Source organism: Sceloporus undulatus, chromosome 1, assembly GCF_019175285.1.
Source record: "Sceloporus undulatus isolate JIND9_A2432 ecotype Alabama chromosome 1, SceUnd_v1.1, whole genome shotgun sequence".
In the NCBI taxonomy this organism is placed as follows: domain Eukaryota; kingdom Metazoa; phylum Chordata; class Lepidosauria; order Squamata; family Phrynosomatidae; genus Sceloporus; species Sceloporus undulatus.
In genome coordinates, this window is record NC_056522.1 from 379,133,409 (window position 1) to 379,159,903 (window position 26,495).

The window sequence follows — 26,495 nt, forward strand, 5'->3', positions numbered from 1 at the left end:
CTGGGCTCTGGAGCGCATTGGTTGCCTTGAGCAGAACTTTGCCCTTCAGGCAAACAACTTCACTAACTGGGGAAAAATAATTTTCTGAATGCCTCAGGGAAAGGTTGGGGAACACAGGTACTACAGAATACAAAGTGTGGAAGGGGAATCAGTGCTCACATTAATGAGGTGAAGCTGAAGCCATCAAACAGGTACCTAGAGATCTGACCTGGAATGGTTTGTTGCATGGAGTTGCCACCCCTTATCACAGTCCTGGTTATTTTCCATTAACATCAATCCGGTCAATTGATCCCACTCTTCAGGCAAAACTTTGTTTCCCAAGGCAGTTCAAAGCAATTAGAACTGAATGTACATTGCTGCTTGTGAGTGCTCCATTCAAATGAAAAGCAAGGCAAGGGGACATGGAAAGGAGGGAAAAGGTGGAGGAGGCTGATCAGTTTGACAACATCACCACAAAGGCATTCCTAGCAGTTATTTCCGTCCATTGGATTTGGGGTCACACCAATCTTGTTGGGACAGAGACAGAGCAGCCACCCAGCAGCCCTGTGGTCCCTTACTCAGCAGCAGAGGGGAGATTCCCCATCTACACCACAAGCCAGGTGAATTTGCATCATTCATAGTCAACAGGTGCTTTTGCTTCTCTGGCAGATAGGGAGATATCGTGCCAGGGAAAAAGCAACCTTGGCGACAGGAGCAGTGCTTTATTTTCTGTCAAAACTACTCTTCTTTGCTGTCAAGAAAGCAGCCATGGCCTGAATCCCTGGCACCTCTATTTGTGCTGCTTAACAGGATGAGACGAGCATCACCAAGACAGCATTCCTGCCTCCCGCTACCCTTTCAGTCAAAGCTCTGACAGGCATACTCTCTCCTACAGTGCCCAGGGTCTCTGATGGGCTGGATGATGGGTCTGCTTCTTTCCCCTGCCCCAAATATACTTGCAAAACAGAAGCATTACTGTTCTTAAAGATACAGTTAAGATGCCTTGAGTGTACATATGGGTGCAATGATATGTCTCTCTCTCAGGGCCTAAATACCCAGGGTCTCTAGGCTGTATTTTAGCGGAAGGAACTGGCAAAACCACCTCTGAATACTCCTTGCCTAAGTAAATGTATGAAATTCATAGGGTCACCATAAGTCGACAAGCTACTTGGAACACACACACACACAATCTCTCTCTCTCTCGCTCACAAAAATAGATCTGTTTATTTAAAAATTCCTCATGATCTTATGCATATATAATAGTTATATATGTGGCCAGTTGCATTTGTATCAGCTTTAGCAGTTTAGTTCTTGTAGCTTAGGAAACCTCAAATGAAGACACATATACAATTCTGATAGTTTTTCTTCTTCCCATCCCACACCTTTCAGCATTTTAAAATATTCTTCAGTGACCACCATTTTTTTAGCAACAGAGAAGTTTCTGATATGCATAATTTAGAATGACAACTTTAGAAGGCCTGATCCTGATATCCGAGAACTTGACTGAGTTCAGAGTTACAGCTCACTATACATTTCCAGTGAGAGAGTAGTCAGCAAAAAACTCTTGACTCAGAGGTGGTTTTGCCAGTTCCTTCATATGAAATAGAGCCTATAGCATCTGGTATTTGTTGGTGGTTTCCCATCAGGGACGTATCCAAGGGGGGGTTCTTGGGGTCCGGACCCCCCCCTTCCATTAGAAAAATGAATGGTGTGTGCTACTGTGCCGCCGCGCCCAAGCCCCATTATAATGGTGGCACTTAGCCTGGAACCCCCCCCCCCTTCCTAAAATCCTGGCTATGTCCCTGTTCCCATGCAAGTACTAACCAGTGCTGACCTGGCTTAGCTTCCAAGATCAGAGAAATCTTGTTCCTTTAGGGTATTTAGGCCTTCATATATATGTATTCTACAAAAGTTATTTCTTTAAAAAAACATATGACAGAAAGACTGGTGTACAACAACATGCAGTACATGATCATTGCAATTCCTGGTTGGTATCTTTATGGGAATGAATGCTTTATGTCTGCTTCATACTATGGAAGACAAAATGATTTTCTCTGAGCTCTAAATAAATAAAGGGAGCAGATCCTGTCTGATCTTGAAAGCTTAAACAGGGTCAGTTCTGGCTAAACCCTATGAAATTCATGGGGTCTTAAGTTGACAGGCAACTTGATGGTGCATGCACGCACACACACACACACACACACACACACACACACACTAAAGCTGATAGCCTTTTGTTGTTTTTTGCCTGCTCCTGATAAAGTGGCAAAATCAAATAAGTTCCTTATAATTCAGGATCTTGTAGCTCCATTTGTAAGCAATTAAACAAAATTAGAGGATTCATTATGTAACTATTATCTGAATGAACTGCACTTTTAATATACCAAACATGGTAATTTTATGCCAAATAAAATGATGTGACTGTTTTCATATTATGTACATTATACATTTTATGTGCTTAAAAGTAGCACTGATTTTCATCTGATAGAGGATACTAATAGCATATTTGTCAATTTTTCTGAACATTTCGGGGGGGTTAGAGAAAAACTGAAAAAATATTTTCTGGTTTCAAAATTTTGAGAAATTTTACATCTTTATTAAGGAGTAATGGTTTCATTTGAACGGGAATTTTAACTAATTGTACTTGTGCCTCCCCTCTCCAGGAAAGGTGGTTTGTCACCGAAAGCAATGTGGACAAGTTCCTGAGCAGCCTGCCATCTACTTCCTGCTCCGGCCAGTTTGATATGAAAGAGCAGCCATTAATTGAAGTGCTGGATATCTCTGAGGGCAAAAGTCAGATCAGATTAAAGGTAAAGGTTGGTCCACACACCTGCCTCACATCCACATACAGCACTGGAGGAACCTATCAAATGTAGATTTAGGTGAAGTGTGAAGTAAGTTTCTAAAATAGATATGAAATACATATGTAAGAACATTTTTAAGTGACCATGTCCTTGTGCCTGGAACAGACCAGTTCCAGCATATTCGGAGATCTTAATCACCTACCTGGAGACAGGCTTTGGTCCCTTTGTGGGTCTTTTTGTGGTTTTTAAACCCTTCAGGTAAGCATCAAAACATTTCTGCCTTATAGAATACTGGCAAGGCAGAGAGGTCCAAAACTGAATTTAGAGACAATAATGTAACAGGGTGACTTCATGGAGTCAGTGTGGTGTAGTGGTTTGAGCTCTGGGCTATGACTCTGGAGATCCAGGTTCAAATCCTGGCTTAGATATGAAACGCACAAGGTGATGTTGGGCAAGTCACACTCTCTGTCTCAGAGGTTGGCAATGCCAAACCCCCTCTGAAGAAACTTGCCAAAAAAACCCCAAAAACAACCACGATAGGTTCACCTGAGGGTTCACACAAGTCAGAAATGATTTGAAAGCTCACAACAACAACAATCATCTCACTTAACTTTCTCTTCCTTGAGTTAAACATACTCAGCTCCCTAAGCTGCTCCTCATAAGGAATACAGTCGTTTCCTGAGCTTTTGCCTTTTCGTTTGGCCTATAAATATTGAAATACAGCAAATCTCTTTTTCATGAGATCACAGGGCAAAATCAATATGCACAACCTGCCCTAGGACAATAGCAATAATGTCAATAGATTTAAAAATACTTAACAAGTTAGCAAGGTAAAACCAGTTAAACAGGTTAAAACACATAGATGCTTTGGAGTGAATCAGACTCTAGAGGCTTTAGTGAACAGCCATGTTTTAACTTTGTGCCTAAATAAAGCCAATGCTGGTGCTTGTTGAGTCTCGAAGGGGAGGGCATTCTGCAGTTGGGGTGCCACAGCTGAAAAGGCCCTCTGCCACAGCCTTACACAGTATATTGGCCTCACTGGTGAGGAAGAGGATAGAGCAGGTCTGCACAACCTATGGCCTGGGGGCCATGTGTGGTCCGCCAAAGGATTTCAGGTAATCCAGAAGAATGTGGAGTGACTTCAAGGCTTGTCTTCTGATAGGGCCATGTGGAAGAGGATGAGGAAGGGCAAACACCCACCCTGCAAGGCTCCTTTGCCACCTGGCTTTCTCCTGAGAAGAAGGCTGGTCAGTGGAGGAGGAGGGGGACAGGCAAACACCCTGCAAGGCTCCTCCATTGCTTGGCTTTCTCCCAAGGAGAAGGATGGGCAAATGCTCACCCCTCAAGGTTCCTCCACAGCCCAGCTCTCTCCAGTTGGCGGAGGAGAAAGATGGGCTGGCGCTTCGAGGCTCCTCTTTTGCTCAGCTTTCTCTCAAGGAGAAATCTGGACAGCGGCAGAGAAGGACGGGAAAGGTTCCGCCACCCAGCTTTCTCTTGAGGAGAGGGCAGGGCAGAGATCGAGGAGGACCGAATTATTAATATTAATAATTGTTAATAATGAATAATTAATTTATTAGTATTTAATTAAAACCTATGTGCAGCCCGAAAAAAATGTAGCCTGTTTTAATTTTGGCCCTACTTACTGCCAAGTTGTGCAAGTCTGGGATAGAGAGAAGGGCCCCTCCAGAAAAAAAATTCTTGGACAGGGCTATGATTCACCCCTTGCATCCTTAACTCCCTACATGCTGCAGTCTGAAAAACCATTATATACAACTTTGCAAATACTTTGAAAAGAAACAGAGCAAGCATATAAACCCAGTAAGAAATATTGACTAAAACTGCCAGAGGAACAATTGGAGTCTCTGTCTGAAAGAGAGTGGTTCGAACCCTTTAGAGCACTGGATGTTGCACTTGCAAATATTGATTCCTTCCATGTCTCAGCCAGCTTTTTTCTTGAACTGGGCTACTAAAGCTCATGGCCACTGACTGGACTTTGCTTCCTGGCTGGAGGAGAGTGGAGGAATGCATTGAGTGCATTAAGCAAGGACGCTAAAGGCAGAGCATTATCAGGCTACTTCTGAGCCTGCTCCTACATATTAAAATAGCATTTCAATCTTTATAGGCATCGACCTTCTCATATTTAGTTGATCTTTAAATGCTCACAAGCGCCTAGTCTGGCGTCTTGGGGTTTTTTTTTTTTGTTTTTTTTTATTTTTTTATTTTTTTTGCTAATACTGGCAATATTCCATCTTTCTGTTACAAGTCTCTACCTGACTACTCAGTGCCACTGAGTTCACCAGACCTTTTCCCTGGGTCATTTGTTACAGGATTGCAGCACAGACCATTGTAAGAAGACTAGATCCCATAGCAAACACTAGAACTTGTTTGTGTCCAACCCCTAGTTTGCGACCTTATTTCCCACCCCACTCTGCTTGGAGAGTGACATAAAGAGGCACAGTTCTCTTCCTCAATTTATTTTGAGATGGCTGGATGGATGGAGATTTTAGAGACATAGCTGTGTTACTTTGGAATATCAGTAGGCAAAGGGATCTTGCAGCATCTTTGCAAAAGAAATTGTAGCGTAAGCTTTTGTAGACTTGGATCTATTTCCTAAGATGCATGGCTCTACAAAAACTTATGCTACAACTTCTTTTCCACAGTTAGTTTCAAAGGTGCTACAAAATCCCTTTGCATATTCATGGATGGAGGTCACCCATCCTCTGGGTTGAGCAAAACCACCTCTTGGACTGTTTATGTGGACGAGTATCATTTTGGCAGGTTTGCTTCAGCCACCAGGAGCTTCTGGGTCAGCCTGCACTCATTGTTCTCCACTAGCAGTATTCTCAGGATGTCAGGTGGAGCAATCCACTACATATGGGTTTTACCTCATATGCCAACCTGATAAGGCAGAAAATTAAAAACTAAAATAGAAACCTTGTGCTGCCCAAGCAGGGGCCCGTGCATGAAGCAACACAAAGACCTTACAGCAGGAAAGGAGGGAGTGTGGCCCTCTACTCAGCTGCAAGGAGGAGAGATTAACAGATCTAGCTCAACCTCTGTGGCAATGTGTAGCTCTGTGCTGGAGATCAGGTCTGTGCCTTCAATTGCACTAGGCCAAAGGCAACCACACAATGCTCATTTCCTGGTAGGTTTGCCAACCTTTCCATGAGTTAAGAATCTCATCCTATGCCCCAGAGGCACTGCTTTCTTTGGCTATTTAAGCGGGAGTCAGCTTGAGCTTTCTACATAGCACAGAAATGTCTTGGCCCAAGTTATCTGCAGGCACAGGTGGCTGGAGGCAACTTTAAATCAGCTGTCAGCAACTCTTTAAGGATAGGGATGAGCCACATTGAGTCCCACAAGAACCCTGTGGGGCTCTCACAAGAAGGTGAGCTCAGGACAGAAAGGCAAAAATCCTATTGCTTGTTTAGAGTAAAGCAGGCCCACTGAATCACAGGGAAGTAACAGTGCCACTCTCTTCTGCTTTTGTTAAATCTCACCGGGAATACTGTGTCCGGTTCTGCACAAAACTCAAGAGGAATATTAATGCATCCAGAGGAGGGTGAACAAAATGGTAAAGGGCCTGGAAACTGTACCCTATGAGGAACAACTTAGGGAGCTGGGTATGTTTAGTCTGGGGAAGAAAAGATTAAGAAGAGACATAACCATGTTGAAATATCTGAAGGGATGTCACGTTGAGGATGGAGGAAGTTTGTTTTCTGCTGCTCCAGAAACTAAGACAGCCATTAATTCAAACTACAGGAAAAGGGATCCCACCTAAACATTAGAAAGAACTTCCTGAGAGCAAGAGCTGTTTGACAGTGGAAAACACTCCTTTGGAGAGTGATGGAGTCTCCTCCTGTGAAGGTTGTTTAACAGAGACTGGATCACCATCTGTCAGGAATGCTTTGATGGTATCTTAATGGCTGAAAGCGGGGCGGGGGGAGGCGTTGGATTGGATGCCCCTTGGGGTACTTTCCAACTCTAGGATTCTCTGACCTGGTTAATTATTCTGCTCTAGCTGGAAGCAGCAGTAGGGCCACAGACTCACAACTATTCATCTAGAGAATTAGGATTGGTGGGGAGGGAAGTGAGACTACTCTCCCTCAGCAACATTACCAGAGGTAGGGAAACAATAGCCTTCTGATCATGATTGCTGTGGGCAGGGAAGGCCCTGAAGCGTCTACCCATCCCACTTCTGATCAGCTAATAGCAACAAGTAAACAATGATGGTGCCTGTAGGCCAGGGGCCACTATCACCTGCTAGTGGGCCCCTTGGCTTCCCAAGGGACCTGGGGAGGACATATCTCCTGAAAACTTTCAAGATCTTTGTGAGCAATTCATTTTTGAACAAATTCCCTGGAGCATCCTGAGCCACAGAAATGTCCCTGGGGCATGTGGCCCATAAGCCCCCCCACCACCACCACTGTAGATGTTGCTAGTGAATGGGAGACACTTTAATCTCCAGCACAATCCACCCCCCCCCCCGCCAAATCCTGGCCATGAGTGCTGTTCAGCTGAGGGTGGATTTGAGTTAAGGATGACGAAAGCCTTGCCAGGGAGAGTGTCAATGAGGAAGGAGGTTGATCTTTTGAGCACTGAGAGCGGGGGATGGACAAAGTGTTACCCTCCAGATGTTGTTAGGCTGCAGCTCCCTTCGGTCCTACCTGCACAACAGGTCCAACAAATAAAGGGGCACACTTTGCTCACCCAGTTTGGAAACCAGTCTACATCTCCTCCCTTTCTCCTTTCCTCCTGTTCACCAGCCAGGTGCCAGAATTCCCAAACATACTTCAATGGTTGTCAGAGGAGAACCAGTCAGTACTCATCACCAAGACAAAAGGCCCAGAAACACAAAAGACCCATGTGGCCCCTGGACACTGGGTGACTAGAGGTCTGTGCCAAGCAGAAGGGCTTTGGTTCTTCAGTACACAGCAGTTACTTGCACCATGCCTTGAAGCCAGGCCCCCATATCTTTGTACATCAGGTTCTGCTGCCAGGCTTGTGAAACCCTCCAATTTTACTTACAGGAAACCCAGCACCACATATGAATGTAGAGACCTGTTGAGGAGGAAACCCAGGTTCTTCCTGTTTGATAGCCGAGTGTGCTTTCAAACAGAAGTTCTCCACCTTTAGTCTACAAAAGTAACTTCCTTTCCCTCCTCTTAGCAGGCACAGAAACCTGACAAAACCGAACCAGGGAGAGGGAATGGTAAACAAAGCAACGGCAGCAAACTTTCAACTGACGCAGAGGACTGCCTCGTACAATCGGAGAGAGTTTTGGGTTCACTCACAGCTGTGGAAACAATGGGGCAAGTTGGCAAGGGACCCAGCCATTGTTTGGCACTTGACCTCCATGATCCCAGCTCAGCAATTCCTCAGAAATCACAGAGACATGATTTCCATGAGTCAGAACTTGCTTCCTCAACAAGCAACAGAGCCACGTCCACAACATCAGCCCAGCTCAGTTTGGAGCAGCCTGCCCAGACAGGAGAGGAAGGAGAAATATGTTCAAAGGCAACAGAAAACAAACAAGGGAGGGAAGGCAGCCCAGCAGCCCCTGTGATTATGGAGACCAACATGCAAGATGGAAGCGTACAGTATATTAGCGATCACACCACACACTGTGCTCTTACCTTTCAGAATGCTTTCTTGTACGAACTGGATTGATAGCCCTTTGTTAAGCCTTGAACAGGGGCCCAGCAGGTACAAAAACCTCAAGCACAGATCCTGTCTTTACTTTGAAAAGCCCTGGAAAAAGGAAGGTTAGGCAGAAACCCAACCTCAGATCTTCCATTCACTTGAAATATTTACTTTTGGAAAGTCAAAGATGCCCAACTGCTTGCTGAATTTCAAAAAGAAATGGGTCAACTCCTTCAAGTCAGGCAGCTCTGTTTTGTGCTGAATTGGGTTTAGCTGGGCCACAAGGCACACCCACGCATGGGCCATGTTGAGACAATCTTCTCTCAGCCAGTTAGGCTGAGGGGTGGACTGTGCCTTCTTTCCATGCATGCAGAGCCTTCATTTGTGCCATGATAAATGAGGGAGTCTAATTAATGTTCAAGTGTCTTAATTAAATATTGCACAGAAACTGGTCTCTCACACGAAGCCTGTTTACATTTGTAAGGCTTGTGTGGGTGATCTGTTGTGATGCCTTCCCTCCCGCTTTCCCTCCACCTCTGCTACTGCTCTTCAACTGAATGACAAACAGCAGCCGGCTGTTTTGACTAAATGCCCCTCTCCAAAGTTTCAGCACATTTCATGGACACTGTCAGGACAGTTCTTGGATGTGAGTTGGATCGCCAAAAAGGTGTTGCTCAACTCTAATTCCCATCAATTTTTCCCACTGGTTGTGTTCAGTGGGGTTCATTGCAAGTGCAGTCCAGCAACATCTGGATGGCCAAAAAACCCCACCTCATGACCCCTTTGTATGTTACCAGCCCACAGATATAACATTGTACCAGTACCAAAACATATTGACCAGTTTATTTCCATAGCACCTGCCCAGACTAGCCCATCTCACCTTATGCACATTGAATTTTTGCCTGGTCCTTCAAGGGCTTGATGTACATCACTGAAATGTCGGCAAACACCTCCACTGGGAAAACTAGTCTCATGGGAATTCTGGCTCTCTGAAATTACTGGGATCTCCATGTAACCTGTTTTGGGTGGGCTGACATGCCAAATACAGATTGCAGTTACATCTACATCTCCTGCTTTCAGCAGAACTGATTTCAGAGCAAGCATGAGTTCAAATGCTGACCCTGTATCCAACCCCACCATCACTTCCATCTCAGTCATATCAGGCCCAGTGCAGAACAGCTGGATGGAGCTACTCCTGTCAGGAATCATAGCAAACCTCCATGTCCAGAATAACCATCCACACTGTAGGATCAGCCATACTCTGGAAGTATTAAGGCGAGTAGAACAAGTTGAAAGGATTTGCTGCCTTACTCTGAATGTGCACCACTCAAAATTAAAGCTTATTTTCAAACCAGTTAATGCAGTGGCCCTCCATTTTATTTTTCCAAGAAGGGTACAAACAGAGCGGGGGGTGGAGGGAGAATCTTGTGGCACCTTTAAGACTACACACTTTATTGGGCTCAGATGGAAGATTTATGCTGAAATAGACTCATTGGCTTTAAAGGTGCTACAAGACACCATTTCCCTTTCCTCCTCCTTTTATACTGAAATAGATACACACCGTCTCTTTGAAAACTGTTAAGACTAGCACAGAGGAATGCAGAACTGCTCTACATTATAACACAGAATCTTCCTTTCTGGTCTTCCACATAACCAGCCAAGTTAATTTTCACATCTGGGAACGCTTGCAATTTGCAAGGAAATTTGTGCCAGCTGTTCAGCAAGAGTTAATTGACTTCCTGAATAGATCATAAACCTTAAAGCCAAGATTTACCGGTGCAGAAAATCATATTTGTTTTCAACTGAACATCTCTCTTCCCATGGCCTGAATGAGCTCTAATAGTGCTTTGACCAAGCAGTCCCAGTGATTTCAACTGCTGTGTCCATTTAAGACTCCTTTAACACACCACTCTGCATTCCTTAGTCATTAAATTAGACATTCTAATCACCATTGTTTTAAGACTGAAATGGTGAGAGACTCCATGTAACCTAATAAAAGCCTCTCCTGCCTAAAAATCCTAGGAGATGTATTTCTATATCGGAGAATCAACACCTAGAATACGGAGTTCATTTTCTGGTTGCAGCAAAGGGCAGAATCCAGAAGGAAGGAAGGAAGGAAGGTAGACAGGGAGGCAGGCACAAGCTGATGCAGAACACTCCAGTGGACTGTGCTTTAAAACCAAATGGATCGTTTGGTTCATTCTCTAAAAACCCTGGTCTTTTTGAAGGTGCTGATTCTTTAACACAGAGACAGAATGGCCTCACAATTCTTTTGTTCTTTCTCACAATACTGTTTTATATTTGTTTGAAGGTTTCAGTTCTCCTTTTCTCTCCTCTTTCCTCACTCCAACCTATTTTGAAACTGTAAAACTGAGCTGCCTGACTTGAAACCAGAACCGTTTCATTAACAGGAGGCAAACAGTTGCACAGTCGTTTTCAGTTCCATTCCTGAAATAGTTACTGAAGTCTTTGTGACCACTGTATTTTTACAACTTAATTTGTATACAGAATTTTTAATTTTGTAATTAATCTGACTTTCAAATAAAATTGATTCTTCCAAACTTGTAACTTGTACATATTATAAAAATGTGATTTTTTTAAAATTTGGGCAGAACCAAAAAAAAAAAAGTTGCATATTTCTACATTAAAGTGAAAAGGTTTCCCTTTTCTCTCTCTCCATATAACAAGCACATAGCAAATAAACTAGAATGTTGCTTCTGAAGATATTAAGATATCAAACTCCAAGCATTCCCATTCAAGATTATGGAAAACTGAACGATTGAGTTTCAGACTGTAAAGATAAAAAGGTAGGGGGGAAATAGGAAAGTTACAAAGCCAATTAAAGGCTACATTTGGAAAAGTGAGTGGCTCTGGCTCCCAAAAGAGCTCAGCCATAGTGTTTTGTGGGGTTTTTGGGCTATGTGGCCATGTTCTAGAAAAGCATAAAAATCCCAACTAAAATACTATGGAAGCCGGCTGTGAAAGCCTTCGACTTCACATTGGAGCTCAGCCATCTTAGGAACACTCACTATTCCCTCTTTTCTTTTAAGCCGCTGCTTAAAACAAAAAGAACACTTGTCTGAATAAATTAGGAACACCTCATAAAAAGGCCCCGATAAAAACCTTGATTTCCCTAGTAAACAAGTCACATGTTTTCATGTTCCCCCACATTCTGCCTCCAAGTGACTCTTTCTGTGATCCCTGCTTTCCCCGTACGAAAAGGAGAAAACCCAAGCACATTTGTTTTGTTTTTCCTTTGTTTAATGGTTGCGTCTGTAATAAGGCTAGACAAGGCCCAGTTGGGAAAAGGGGGCTAAAAAGTCTCCCGCAGAGAGTGGCAACCGTTCCTCCTCCTCCTCTTCCTCCCTCTCATTGCAACCGCCGGTAACTTTTGCAGAGTTCGTGGTCCCGAATGTCGCCCCATCCGCCGTTCTTCACATGGGGGCTGAGAGGGGCCACCGAGTACCTCTTGCTGATGGCCATGGCCTCAGGGAAGAGGTGCTGCTGGTTGGCGCTCAAGAGCGAGTCGATTTTGGCACTCTGGGCAGAAGGCTGGCACGACTTCTTGTGGTGCATGCCACAGTCGCCGGTGTGGAAGACCCGCGGGATCTCGGGCACCAGGACCTTCCAGAAGCGAGGCAGGCAGCTGACGGTCAAGTGCTGGAGGGTCCAGTCCCAGTTGTAGTCGTCGTAGGAACAGAAGGCCTCGGAGCAGGCCATCAGCTGCTGGTAGGTCTCCCGGGCGAAGGCCATGCCCATGTTGTGCTCGGTGGACTTCCACGTCTTCAGCTCTACCTTGTCGGCCCGGCCGGCGAAGGCACCCCCGCGCACGGGAGCATAGGTGCCCAAGGAGAGGACCTGGCACTCGGGGCACTCCCGCTGGTGCAGGGCCCACAGTTTAGCCAAGACGTGGAGGAAGTCCGGGGCCAGGTAGTGGTCTTCCTCCAAGAAGAGGACCAAGCCCGGCGGGTGTTCCTCCAGGGCCCGGACCCTCTCCCAGACAAAGTGGAGCTTCCACCACCAGTGGTGCTTGGTCTGGGCGAAGGCGGCCTCCCGGTAGTGTCCGAAGGAGTCCGGGTAGCGGGCGTTGAGGCACCCCGAGCGGAGGGCGGCTGCCTGGCCCAGGTCCCGGGGGCAGTCCCGGGGGTCGGTGCCCGGGAACTCTCCTGGGTAGAGCTGGAGGCTGAAGGGGAAGAAGACCTGGAGGACGGCGCAGAAGTCCACCCCGGCGGCCAAGGCGTTGAGCTCCGGGGACCAGACGTCGTGGCTGAGGACCAGCAGCACCCGCTCCACGCCAGCCGCCCGCCGCAGGGAGGCCAGCAGCAGGCGCAGGTGCTCCGTCCGCTGGTGCACCTGGACCACCAGCGCCACCCGAAGGGCCCCCTCGCCCCCGGCAGCCCCTGCCTGCCTCCATCGCTCCAGGTGGCGCACCGGCTGGTCGAAGTTGAGCCGGTAGACCCTGGAGCGGAGGAGCAGGGTCCGGTTGGGCCCCGACAGGCCTTCCTCCTCCTCCTCCTCCTCCCTCCTCCCCATCATCCCCAGGAGGCCTGGTCCAGAGGAGGAGGAGGAAGAGGCGTTGGCCCTCGGGGGGCCCCTGGGCCAGGGCTCGGTGGGGGCCGGGGCCTTGGCGGTGCCCTGCTCCTGCTCCTCCTGGCCTGCCTGCCGCTGCTGCTCCGCCGCCGCCATCATCCTCTCGGGGCTCCCCCAAAGGGCCAGCGAGGCGCAGGCGGCGGCGGCCAGCAGGGCCAGCACCAGCGCCAGCACCTTGCGCTTGTAGATGCGGAGCCTCATGGCCCTCCTGGAGCCCGGCAGCGGCAGCAGGCAGCGCTCAGCATCCGCCCAACGGATCCCCTTCCCCCGCAGCAGCAGCAGCAGCAGCAGCCTCCGCTCGCGCCCACCGGCCCAGCATCCTCGGAAGGAGGAGGAGCAGGAGCAGCGAAGGCAAGGCAGGCGCCGCTCCAGCTGCAGCTGCAATCGCAGCTCCTCCTCCTCCTCCTTTTGGGAAGCAGCGTCGCTTCCGGATCCGGCGGGAAAGGGGCGGGGAGAGGCCCAGAGCCTCCCCTGGAAGGAAGAAGGCCTTGCCATCAATCATCAAGGGAGGCTGGCGCGGAGCCACTTTGGTCCCAATCCAGGGAGAATACTGAAGCAGTAATAGCAGTAGGAAAGGCCACTCCTCCTAGGATACTAAGGGGCTTGGAGGCCATGCCTATGAGGAAAGACTCAGGGAGCTGGGGATGTTTAGCCTGGAGAAGAGAAGGTTAAGAGGTGATATGATGATAGCCCTGTTTAAATATTTAAAGGGATGTCATATTGAGGAGGGAACAAACTTGTTTTCTGCTGCTCCAGAGACTAGGACCCAATGGAGCAATGGATGCAAGCTGCAGGAAAAGAGATTCCAGCTCAACATTAGGAGAACTTCCTGAGAGTAAGGGCTGTTCGACAGTGGAACAAACTCCTTCCTGGGAGTCTAGTGGAGTCTCCTTCCTTGGAGGCTGTCTTTAAGCAGAGGCTGGATGGCCATCTGCTGGGGATGCTTTGATTGAGATTTCCTGCATGGCAGAATAAAGGGGTTGGACTGGATCAGGGCCCTTGGGGTCTCTTCCAACTCTAGGATTCTATGATTCTGTAATTATTTTAGGGTGACCAGAGGTCCTCCTTTTCCAGGACATGTCTAACATTTCAACCTTCTGACCAGCAGGAGCTTCAAAATGCTGCTTCCATCTTCCCCTGTCCAGCACAGCCACTCATAAGGGATGCTGGGAGCTGCACTTCAACCACATCTGGAGGGCCTTAGGATTCCCATTGGATTGGCATTCAAAATTAAAATTGGCCTTACTTTCAGAGCAGCTGTGTCTCTGTTGCGATTGGGGGAAGAAGTAATTCTTGCCTCAACAAGGAACCCTTCATTTCTACCCCTTCCAGCCTGTAGTTGCCTTGCCAGTTTGAAAGAAAGTATTTACCCCGCTTCAGGCTGAGTGTTGCAAAATATTATGATCATAGAATCATAGAGTTGGAGGAGACCCCAAGGGCCATCAGTCCAACCCCATTCTGCCATGCAGGAACTCTCAGTCAAAGCATCCCCATTGACAGATGGCCATCCAGCCTCTGCTTAAAGACCTCCAAGGAAGGAGACTCCACTACACTCCGAGGAAGGAGTGTGTCCCACTGTCAAACAGCCCTGACTCTCAGGAAGGTCCTCCTGTAGTTTGCATACATTGTTCCGTGTTCTAGTCTCTGGAGCAGCAGAAAACAAGTTTGCTCCAGAAACTAGAACATTAAACAAATTTGGCTCAGGGAAAGTTCTAGAAATGTAGGGAAGCCATCTGACCAGATTCGCAGTTCAGGGGCTGAGGAAACTCCACCAGTCTGTGGACAAGAAAAAGAACATTGCCAGTCATGCTTTGCATTGGCAGACCATCAAGTCCCATGATGGGTAGCTATATGGCTTCCCTCTGTTCCCCAGCAACTATTTTGTAGCCAAAGGAGGATCCAGCCAGCCAGCCAGCCAGCTTCCTTCCTATGTCTGTGTCCCAGTAGCAACCTGACAACATCATCCTCTGAGATCTGCCAGGGTCCTCTGGAGGTCTCAGCAAATGATGTAATCACACTTCTGGCTGTGAGGACAGAACTCTCCACCCGCCGTGGAATTGCTGTGGGGTGTTTGTAAAGGGGCACACACACTGAGCTGGGGGCAGGCTTGGGTCATTGCAGGAAGCAGAAGAGAACATCTGTCTCTGTAATGGACAGAAGAGGCATCTGCAGGCATACACTGGAATTGCAGCCATGTATACAGTACTGGATTTTGCACTCAGCTGTGTATCTTTACGTTTTAGGATCTTTTCTAGTTCTTTCATAACTGCCTTCTCTATTCTTAGCCTTCTTATGATTTTTTGACTGCAGTCTCCCTCTGATCAATGTTTGATCTCAGATATAAGAACCCTTTTACTATTTCTGTTTCCTCATTGGAAATTGAACTGTTTGAAATGTGGTCCTGGAGAAGAGTGCTGAGGATCCCCCAGACTGCCAAAAAGACAGACAAAATGGGTCCTCCATCAGATCAACCCAGAAATCTCCCTAGGAGCCAAGATGACAAAACTGAGGCTGTCATACTTCAGGCACATTGTGAGAAGAGAGGACTTGTTGGAAAAAATAATGCTAGGAAAGGTGGAGGGAAGCAAAAAGGAACACCTCATGCTAGATGGATAGACTCAGTATTAAGAAGCTCATGGATATTACTTTGCAGGACCTGAGCAGAGGGGTTGAAGACAGGGGCTCTTGGTGATGTCTCATCCACATGGTCACCATAGGCTGACATCGACTTGAGGCCAGTTAACAACAAATACTGTGTCTGCTGTGTGGAGTGAGAGAACATAGGGGCCCATAGCCCCATCCCCAAATGTGACACCATTCAGAAAGCCCACCACCACATTCCCTCCTTTAGTGACCAGAAAACAATAAAATTGCTTGAATGAAATAAAAGTAATGCATCCTCATTATTTGTTAGTGTTTCCTTCATTGTCCTTAAAACGTATCTCTTTCTGAAGAAGACACTTTACTCCCATTTTGTTGTTGTGTGCCTTCGCTTAAATCAAGGAAAGCGCAGAATGAAACTGGCCATAAGATGAATTCAGCTCTGGTTCTGACCACATACTTCTAGTTTCTTAATAGGTTCAGACATTATATTCTTTAGTTTCAAGTCTTATTCACTATATGCAGGGTGGTGGCTCTTAGGACTCTAAAACAAATCAAACCCCGTTATGTCATATAAAAGGCCACCGAAGAGATAAATGCTGCTGCTACTCCTTGTTTTACATGGGATTAATGCAACAATAATCTCAGTGAATCTGTAAACTACTCCAGAATCTTTATGAATGTATTTATTTTATTTTATTAATAGAAGGAGAAGATTTAAATAGAGCTGCCCAGAATGCTAATCAATAAATTGGTTCCCAAGTACCTTGCTGGCAAAATCTGTATTACCAGGAGCCCTGTCTCTTCACATCCCTGCATAACACATTCTGCAGACTAAAGTTACAATTTCTGGACATGAACACCCACTCGCAAATGCATTTTATACTCAGGAAATTAGCTTGTGCGTGCAAACTTCATAATCTGAAGTGACATTTACAGTACATGCTACAGTACATGAAATTACAGTTCTCTAGCATGTAGAAAGTTTTGCATGAATATGTCAGTAAACAGTGATGGTGTGCATTTAAGACAAACTATCAAAAATGCAAAGGTATAAAAATTGCTCAAATGTTTGCACTGTTAACAATTTTAGAAGTAGCACCATGTTCAAGGATTACTTCTTCAACTATGCTAAAATATCCTGGGGTTTTTTTAAAGACCAAATTCTGCTGCTGTGCAAATAACATGTCTTCTTGTTCTAAGCCAGCTGAGCTTCTAAACATATTTTGGAAATTGTTTTAACTCTGACAACACTACTGAGAATTTCCTTAAAAAGGAAAGAAAGATGACCAGTCCTTATATGGAAGGATAAAAGTCATTCTTTTTGAGGCCTAACCTCTCTACCGGTCAAAGCATCATTTAAGCAGTGGTAAGGAAACACATCCTTGTCATCAAGAACAGAACCTGAAGCCCTCAATAATTCTGACAGGCAAAAAACAGCTTCAAGGAGGAGAACATAGACCAGGATTAGGCAAAGGCAACCCTCCAGATGTTTCACTGTACTTCTCAACCTTCCTTACCACTGGCTTGGGCTGATGGGACGGGAAGTCCAACAGTATCCAGAGGGCCACACTTAGGAAAACATGGCATCTCTCCTAATTCAAGCCACATTCCATTGAAAAGCCAAGCTTCCTTTCCTTCCTCTTTTTGGATAATGAAAAAGGCAAAGCAAGTGATAAGATTACTGTTCTCTTGACTAATCACACTGTCTGCCTAGTACTGCCTCCTTGCGTCTGGAGATCACCAAGTTAGTGAAGCTTCTGAAATCCCATGCAATGGTTCCTTAAAGCAAGGGTGCATAACCTTTAGGGTCACCAAGGGCCACAAGTGATGTTGGCCTGTGGACCACAAACATACATGTGAGATCACATGCTAACACAAGCAGTGATTCTTTTGATTTGGAAGGGAGCAGAAGGCCTTCTCTCCTCCCATTCCGTTAACCATGTGTAAGGAAACAGGAGGATTCTGTAGTATCAGCCAGGCAGCAGTTGCACATCCTGGAAGGCTAGATGTATGGTCACCGGATGCTTTGCAGATGTCTGTCCAGAAACTGGGAGTAGCAAGTCAGAGAACAGAAGCAGCAGAGTAAGGGGGCCTCTGTGCCACCCATGTTATCAACTAGGACAACTGTGTGGGCCACATTGTGCAGATTCATGGTCACTGTTGTCTGAATGAAGCAGCTCAAACAGGCGCGTCCACACTGACAGGTCTTCGCCATGTCCAGATCAATGCAGAGGTGAGAAGGGAGGGTGTGGTGGTCGTAGGGCATCCTACAAAAGAACCAGGACCGGGAGTGAATATACTGATCCTGTTAGGAAGAGTCAGTTCTCTGAAACACTATATTAAACACAGAACCCTGAAGTACACAGCCATAGGCAGCACTGACAGCATTTTGAGTTGTCCCCCCTCCCCCTAGATACCGTAATCCAGACTAAACTGAAAAGCATCCAGTACTTTCCCAGAGAAATTTAAAAAACCCTCTCCATTGGATAAACACTTAAATCACAGCTTTAAAAAGATGTAAGAACACACACCATACAAAGAATGGAAAGCAAGTGAAGCATTCTGTCAACATTGTTCATATTACAGCAGTTATAAAATGGATGGGACTTATTTGTAGCCCTCCAGAGATTCCTGGACAGCAGCTCACAAGAGTCCTACCCAGCACAGTCAAAGGTGAGGAATGCTGTGAGTTGCTGTTCAACAACATCTGGAAACCCACAGGATCCCCTCCTTCTTGCTGTGTGCTTTCAAGTCGTTTCTGACTTCTGGAGACCTTCCTCTGAGGCTGAGAGTGTAACTTGCCCAAGGTCACCCAGCTGGTTTCTATGGCTGTACAGTGATTTGAATCCTGGCTTCCCTGAATCATAGTACAGTGCTCAAATTACTATACCATGCATGCTCTAGACCCGGGGTAGGCAACCTTTTTGAGCCGGGGGCCAGGTTGCTGTCCCTCACAACTGGGGGGGGGGGGGGGGGGCAAGCCAAAAAATAAATAATTTAAAAATTAATAAATAAATATATAAATAAACCAGGACAAATGTAGGACAAAATTTTCAAATGGAAAACACTTTTTTTTAAAAAAAATGGAGGACACACGAAAAAATTTACTGATTTTTTAAAAAATGTTAATATAAATGCATGTTTCTGAGGCTTTCTATAGACAATTGGCCCCTCCAAAGGCCCCGGTGGCAATCGGCAGCAGGACCAGGCTGGGGCCGGTCCCAAGGCCTTGCTGGGCCGCATGCGGCCCGCGGGCCGCAGGTTGCCTACCCCTGCTCTAGACTCTACCACTAGACTATCACTAGAAAACTACTCTCTAGGAAACATAAAACCTGCCCAGTCTTACTTGTTATCTAGCACAGTACTGTTTACTGCACATTCAGTCAGTTCTCAAGTTATATGTGATCCTTGGACACTGTTTGCAGCTGCAAAGTTGCCCTACTCTCCAGAGATATGGCTCTGGACTGCTGTGGGGAGGGCCAGGAAAAAGCCTCTCCTCAAGAACAGTATTCTGGATCAGAGGTATAGGCAAAAGAGGTATAGGCAAAAGATAGTGTAAATTTTCAGAAAGCTTTACAATATGCATCGCCTTTATCCAGGAGAATTACCTATTTTCCTCTCACCACAATTGCTCATCACAGTTAATGATAACCGTCCCAGTTTAAAACAGTTCTAAAAATTGGGGTGGAGGAATTTGAAGTGAAATATGTTATCATTCCTGGGGTTGTGAGTCAGTCTGTCTACCTTTACCTGTAATGGACTATTGCTCTTGCAGCACATTCTAATAAAGTCAGTGGGACTTCCAGATGCATTTCAGGAAGCAGAGGTGTGGGCTGCTCAAAAGGATTGCCAAATAAATCCAGGCTCTCGAGGGTGAGTTTTGCAAACTCACTAGGCAAAAACGGGAGCTTATTACGAGCCACTGACAAGAAGCGGAGCTGGCTCAGCTGGCCGATCTTGAATGGCAGCCGGATGAGGTAGTTGTCATCCAACTTCAGCTGAACGAGTTCCTGCAACTGGCAAAACTGTGCTGGAAGTGCTCTGATCTTGTTCTGGCTGAGATCCAGGGACTGGAGTGACTTTTGGAGGGTAGAGTTGCACAGAGCTACACTGAATGACTCCAGGTGATTGTCCTGAAGGTTGAGTTCCTGAAGGCACATGAGGTCCCCGATAGTTGCAGGAAGATTTTTAATCCGGTTGTGGCTCAGGTCCAGTTTCCGGAGGCTTTTTAGGCAAAGCATGCGCATATCGACACGGGCCAGTTTACAGTAGGAGGCTTGGAGATGCTCTAAGGAGTATGGGAAGTTTCGGGTTAAAGGATAATCCTTCTTTGAAGTGATGGTCATTTTTGTCTTTGGTTTCTCAACTTCGGAAGCTTTTGCTGGGATCAAAGCAGAGAGCGGTAATGTTTCTTCATTAGTACCTTGGTGAGCCAGCTTCACTGCAGACAGGAAGGTCTTCAGCTGGCTCACATTTGCCTGCAGCCAAAATGACATACAAAGATTGTCAACAAGTGCAGGTTTACTTTTTCCAGTGATGTAAGCTGAGTACTTTTTGGGGGACAAAGGCAAGATTTAAATCCAATGAAATAAATAAATGGGGAAAAAGGCACTTGGATAATACATTCTCCGATCAGTTTAAGAAATTGGTCTTATAATGACTACAAAAGAGACATATGTGCCCCCCCATCATCATTATTTATGAATGAATGAATGAAATTTTATTTCTAGACCGCTATTCCTTGCAGATCACAGTGGTTTACAAAAACACCATCAAAACCAATACATAGCCCAACAATACAAAAACCCACCCATACCATTTAAAAACAATACAAGGGAGGGCTTGTCTTCTTCAGGCAGGCAGTTGGGCCAGCCTGCCTCTCTCTCCCCAAGATGGTGGCTGGAGGGCTTACTATAAGATGGTCAAGAAGCTCCTGTTTTCTTCTCAATTTTTAATTGTCAAGGCAATAAGCCAGTGGACTTTCCTTGACTGCTGAATCCAAACCACAACAAACCAGCCCCAGAGATGCTCCACCTGGAATAAATGTGGGTATCTTTCTTCAAATGGGGCTGCCCTGAAAATCGCCCTGAACTAGGCAAGCACAAATCACTGCTCTGCACACAGAGGACACAGCTGTTGCTCAGGCGTGATCCTACCTTGCTGAGATGGACATCCACCGCTGGTTCTTTCAGCCTCACGGTGGCTTTTCCTTCTTCCACAAACTTGGTGAAAAGGTGCTCTACATTCTCTCTCAGCTGTTTTCAAGGAAAGGAACACAATAGATCCATGAGTCTACAAACAAACATGCCCTGCAGAAAGCAAAACAAACAAGCAATGTATAAGAATACCAGTCTTAGGGATTACTACTAGATGCTGAAGCCACTCCCAAAGGGGGGAAGGCAGCTCCTCCTCATCCCATTCACTTTGTAAAGCAGGGTGAGCAGCTGCCAGAGCTCCCAGGGGACCCTGAACTCTGCACCCCTGCAGCTGTTTTGTTTTGTGGGCCAGTGCTGGAGACAGTCGAGCCGCAGGGAACACCAGCCTGATTCGGCAAAGCCATTTGTACATTGTAAAGTTCTCCACTCACCTGAAGCAAAGGCTACCTTATCTCTCTCTAACATTCCCTCAGGGACCACAGGGCAATACAGCGGGCCCTTGGTATCCGCTGGGGCTTGGTTCCAGGACCCCCTGTGGATACTGGCATCTGTGGATGCTCAAGTCCCATTAAACACAATGGGGGAGTACAATGGCGGCCCTCATATAAAGTGGCAAAATCAAGGTTTGCTTTTTGGAGTTTTAAAACACATTTCCAAGCAGCAGATGCAGAACCTGTGGATGTGACTCTATTGTCCCTGTCTGCCCCTGAGAGGAGGAAATAGACAACCTGCTTAAAACCCTTTGGGAAGAGCATTCAGTGTGAAGGATCGTAAAACCCTGGCCAGAGACTCAACAAGGCAGTGGCCGCAGTGCCTCCCAGGCCCCCTCTCCCTGCTCCTCACGCAGGGCAAGAAGGCAGGGCCCTTCCTTCCACCGGAGCCACAAGGTCAGAAGGCCCTCTCCTGGCAAGGGGTCCCGAGGCACACTTTCATGGTGCGCTCGCTCCTGCAGGGCAGAAGGGTGCTTGGCTGGAGGGTCTCTTGGTCAGGGCTGACATAAGCCCCCAGGACTGTTGCTAGGCCCTGTCAAAGGGAGAGCTTTGGAGGAGTCTTCCTGTGCGGCTGAAGCGGGTCGGACTGCATGGCCTCTTGGGCCTCCTCCAACTCCAGGATGCAATGATCCTATGGCTGAAGCCAGAGAGAGCCAGTGTCTTGGTGGCCTGAGCACTCTCTCAGCCTCAGAGCAAACCTTGCCACAAAAGCCTTGCGAGGGCCGCCTTAGGGTCGAAAACAAGGCACCCAGCAGCAGCAGCAGCGTGGCTTAAGCCAGTGCTGCCCATCCTTTGACCCTCTCTAGCTACTTCGGACTCCGTTTCCCAGAATCCCTGACTATTGGCCGAGGAGGCTGAGGCTTCTGGGAGATGAAGTCCGGGGGAAACGCCCGGGAGCCTCTTCTTTCTCCTGCCGCCGCTGCCGACCTGGTACTTGGATCCGGGGCGGTGTCGGGCGGTGCTGACCAGGAGCCAGACCCCGGCAGCTCCGGGCGGCCTCCCGAGGGAGAGCAGGGCCCTGACGGCGCGCCCCGGACCCCGGAGCCCCGCCGAGGGCAGCAGCCGGCTCGCCACCGCCACCTCGCACTGCAGGCGCATGGCCCTCTCCCTCCGGCGCCTCTTCCCGGCCCTCGAACCCGGCGCCGCTTTCCCGCCTCCTGCGCGCGCAGCCCCTCTGCGCCACTTCCGCTCCCAACTCTATGGTTCCATGCCAGCTTCCGCTCGGGGTCCTTCTCAGCCAGAGCGGGCGGCCGTTGGGGCCGTCTACCTCACTGCCTGATGGAAACCCGCCTCCCTCCTCATTCCGACCCGTTTCTTAGGTCTCTTTCCCCCGAAGGATGTATCTGCGCTGCAGAAATAGTCAGGGGCGGCGCCGCATTAACTGCCACGGAATTAACTGCTGTGTAATTCTGGGAATGGCAGTTTGTTGTGGCGCCGGGGCACATTAACTGCCACGGCTCTGTGCTGTGGAATTCTGGGAACGGTACTTTCTGAGACATTTAGCCTTCTCTGTCAGGACAGCCCTAGTTCCACAACAAACTACAAACGCCAGAGCCTTGAGCCTTTGTTTTCTGCTTCAAGACAGTTTACCACACAGGTTACAAAAAAACCAAACACACACAGCTAAAAAGCAATTACAATAATAAAAAGAGGGTTTTTAATTAGTCAGAAGCAAAGAAGAATAAAGAATAGTAGGGAGATTTGGATCAGGAAAAAGAAACGCGAAGTAGGTGGGCCTCTGATAGGGTTTTGTGAAGCAGCCAGCAACTGTTCGTTGCAAAGACATTTTCCATAAGGAAGGCTGAAGAAAACAGACTCACGCTACTAAGCATAACAGACCCAGAACCAGAGGAACCATGGTCTAAAGCCAGGGACATAATGAAAGAAGAAGGCAGACAGACACTTTCAATAAACAAAAAGAAAGAGGGGGGAAAACATGGGTGACAGGAAAAAATGCCACAAGCAATAAAGAAAAGAAGAGAAGAAAAACAAAAGGGAGATAGGCACAAACTAAGAACTATGAATGCAACAGAATGACGGCTTGTATGGAAAGATAAAGAAAATTACTACAATGACCAATGCAGAGAAATAGAAGACAACAACAATAAGGGAAGAACAAGGGATCTATTCACAAGATCTGGGAAATCAAAGGAAAATCCAAGCCAAGGACCAGGATGCTCTATGGCAATAAAATAACATAATTCAGGACCAGGAAGGAATAAAAAAAAAAAAGGTTGGATGCAAGACACAGAAGAATTATACTAAAGGTATGACAAAATGAAGGACACACGGAAAGAAGAGCCATATGAAGATGACCCCCAAGCTCTAAAAAGCGAAATGGAAACTGCAGTAAGAGAAATAGCGAAGAACAAATCACCAGCAACAGATGATATTCCCATTGAACTGCTGCAATCCACACTGACAGAGTCAAGTGCTAACCAACATGTTTCAGCCGTTATGGAAAACAACAGGATGGCCATCAGATTGGAAGTGATCAATATACATCAACAAAAAGGGACACTGAAGAGACTGCAGCAACTATAGAAATATAGCACTGATCTCCCACGCAAGCAAAATCATGCTCAAAATTTTACAACATAGACTCCAACAATACATGAGAGAGAAATCCCAGAGGTCCAAGCAGGGTTCAGGAAAGGAATAGGCACCAGGGATCACACTGCAAATATACGATGGCTAATGGAGCATAACAGCAAGAAAATCGGCATGTGTTTTATAGTCTACAGCAAAGCCTTTGACTGCATAGATCATGAAAGACTATGGAACGCCCTTAAAGATATGGGAGTGCCAACACATCTGATAGTCCTGATGAAGAATCTGTACTCAGGACCAATGGCTACTGTCAGAACAGAACAAGGAGGAACAGAATGGTTCCCAATTGGCAAAGGGGTCAGGCAAGGCTCTATCCTTTCACCCTATCTATGCAACTTGTCTGCAGAACATATTATAAGAAAAGCAGGCTTGGACACAGACGAAGGAGGAGTAAAAATAGGAGGAAGGAATATTGATGATCTAAGATATGCAGATGACACCATAGTACTAACAGAAAACCTCACAGACCTGTAACACCTACTAAGGAAGATCAAAGAACAAAGTGCAAAGGCAGTTTTAATGTTGAACATAAAGAAAACCCAAATAATGACCACCAAGGATCTTCACAAGTTCAACCTAGACAATTAAGAAATAGAAACAGTAAAAGAATTCCCATACCTTGGATCACACAGATAGAAATGGGGACTGTAGTCAGGAAATAAGAATAAGAACGGGGAGGGTGGCTATGAAAGAACTAGAAAAGATCCTAAAATGCAAAGATACACAACTGAGCACAAAAGTTAGAATCATACAAGCTGTATTTCCTATTACCATCTATGGATGCAAGAGCTAGAGAGTTAAGAAAGATGATAGGAAGAAAATCCATTCATTTGAGATGTGGTGCTGGAGAAGAGTGCTGAGGATCCCATGGGCAGCCAAAAAGACAAACAATTGGTCCTAGAGCAGATCAAGCCAGAAACCTCCCTGGAAGCCAAGATGACCAAACTGAGGCTGTCTTACTTCAGACACATAATGAAAAGGAAGGACTCATTGGAAAAGACCATAATGCTGGGATAGGTGGAGAGAGAAGTGGGAAGAGAGGAAGGCCACATGCCAGATGGATGGACTCTATTAAGGAGGTCACAATGAGTTTTATGGGGTTGCAGGGATTAAGCAGAGCAGTGGGTCTTGGAGATGTCTCATCCATAGGGTCGCCATGAGTTCAGATAGACTCAAGGGCAGTTAACAACAGCAACAAGGAATATCTAGGTTCTCCAGCTCTAACTGCAGTGCCCATCATCCTGTCCCTTCCCACCCAAGTGAGGGAGGGACTGCCAGGGGCACTCATAGCTAGGGAGCTCCTTAAGGGGGAAGGTGTCAGGGTTGGGTGCCCCCTCAGCTGCAGCTGGGCTGCAGAGTCCATCACTCTTTCCCACCCAATTAAAGGAGAGGGTTGTATGGCAGCCACACAAGGGGGGGCACCCTGCTCAGCCCAGTCACTTCCCACAACAACATTACTCCCCCCCCCAAAAAAAAAAGCTCAAGCAGGTAAGGGGCTCATGGGATGGATTGGCTCTCTCTGTCTTGGGTCTTTTATGACAAGGGGGTGTAGACTACTGAACAATTCCAGGACATGGCTGCCGGGTGCCCCCCCCTCTGTGGAGTCCTTGGGGGTCGGATGCCCCCAGGTGTGACTGAACTGCAGGGCCTTCATCTCTTCTCTTTCCATGCCTTGGGTCTCCATAACAGGGGGCAGCCTACTGAGTAATGCCCGGACCAAAGGGGCTCAGGGACAGATGACGATGATGGTGATGGTGATTTACTTATATCCCCCCTTTCTCCCAATATAGAAACATAAGGCAGTGACTTGCCCTGTTGATGGTCTGGAATCTCAGGACGCAAAAGGGCCTGGCAGCACCTTTGAGACCAACACAGGAGGAGAAAGAAGATGGGAAAGAAGATGGTGGCTGAAAAGTTCCTTCAGTGGGAGCAGAAGGGGCAGCAGGCCGTAGACCACTCTTTCCTCAGGAGGCATTGTCAGCTTCCTTCGCTCTTGTACCAGCTCCCCAAACAATAGGTCCTGGGTAACATCGCCATCTGCAGCCAAATGTGATCTGTACAGCTTTTGGGTGATCAATATTCTAGTGATCACCGAGATGGTAATTGGTTGACCGGCCGAACCCAAAGGGTGCTCAACATGGCTCTTTTTCAGCCTGGAGGAGAGTGCCACCGTGGGGTCCCACAGGGCTCTGTCCTGGGCCCAGGGCTATTCAACATCTTTATCAATGACCTGGATGACAAAATTGGGAGCATACTTATCAAATTTGCAGATGACACCAAATTGGAGGAGTAGCTAATACCCCAGAGGACAGGATCAAGATTCAAAATGACCTGAATAGACTGAGAAAGTTGGGCCAAAGCTAACAAATGAAATTCAACACAGAGAAATGTAAGGTACTGCACTTAGGGCAGAAAAATGAAATGCACAGAATAGTAGGATTGGAGACACATGGCTGAATGTGAAGGGATCTGGGAGTCCAGGTAGACAAACAGTTGAACATGAGTCAAACGTGCAATGCGGCAGCTAAAGGCCAATGCGATTTTGGCTGCATCAATAAAAAGTATAGTGTCTAGTCAAGAGAAGTCATAGTGTCACTATATTCTGCTCTGGTCAGGCC

General features: G+C 46.9%; 3 protein-coding genes across 4 annotated transcripts in view; 1 reads left to right on the plus strand and 2 right to left on the minus strand.

Annotated features, from left to right (window-relative positions):
• Positions 1-9,780, plus strand: part of DNAAF2 (dynein axonemal assembly factor 2) — a 37,475-nt gene extending 27,695 nt beyond the window's left edge. Inside the window, exons 2-3 of one of the 2 annotated variants that reach the window (XM_042455055.1) lie at positions 2,643-2,789; positions 7,956-9,780. In XM_042455055.1, the coding sequence (XP_042310989.1) occupies positions 2,643-2,789; positions 7,956-8,453 (645 nt within the window). In that variant the 3' untranslated portion in view covers positions 8,454-9,780. Of the gene's footprint in view, positions 1-2,642; positions 2,790-7,952 lie in introns of both variants that reach the window. The other variant, XM_042455046.1, reaches the window with a different exon arrangement.
• A 1,889-nt stretch (positions 9,781-11,669) lies between these two features.
• Positions 11,670-13,425, minus strand: MGAT2 (alpha-1,6-mannosyl-glycoprotein 2-beta-N-acetylglucosaminyltransferase). Its single transcript, XM_042455068.1, has one exon. It carries the CDS (start codon positions 13,215-13,217, stop codon positions 11,796-11,798), a length of 1,422 nt encoding a protein of 473 aa, XP_042311002.1. The 5' UTR covers positions 13,218-13,425; the 3' UTR covers positions 11,670-11,795.
• A 2,865-nt stretch (positions 13,426-16,290) lies between these two features.
• On the minus strand, positions 16,291-22,902 carry LRR1 (leucine rich repeat protein 1). The gene is made up of 4 exons (XM_042446471.1): positions 22,195-22,902; positions 20,777-20,875; positions 19,371-20,098; positions 16,291-17,887 (listed from the first exon to the last, which is right to left on the minus strand). The coding sequence occupies exons 1-4, from the start codon at positions 22,363-22,365 to the stop codon at positions 17,635-17,637; spliced, it is 1,251 nt and encodes a 416-aa protein (XP_042302405.1). The 5' UTR covers positions 22,366-22,902; the 3' UTR covers positions 16,291-17,634.
• Between the last annotated feature and the right edge of the window lie 3,593 nt (positions 22,903-26,495).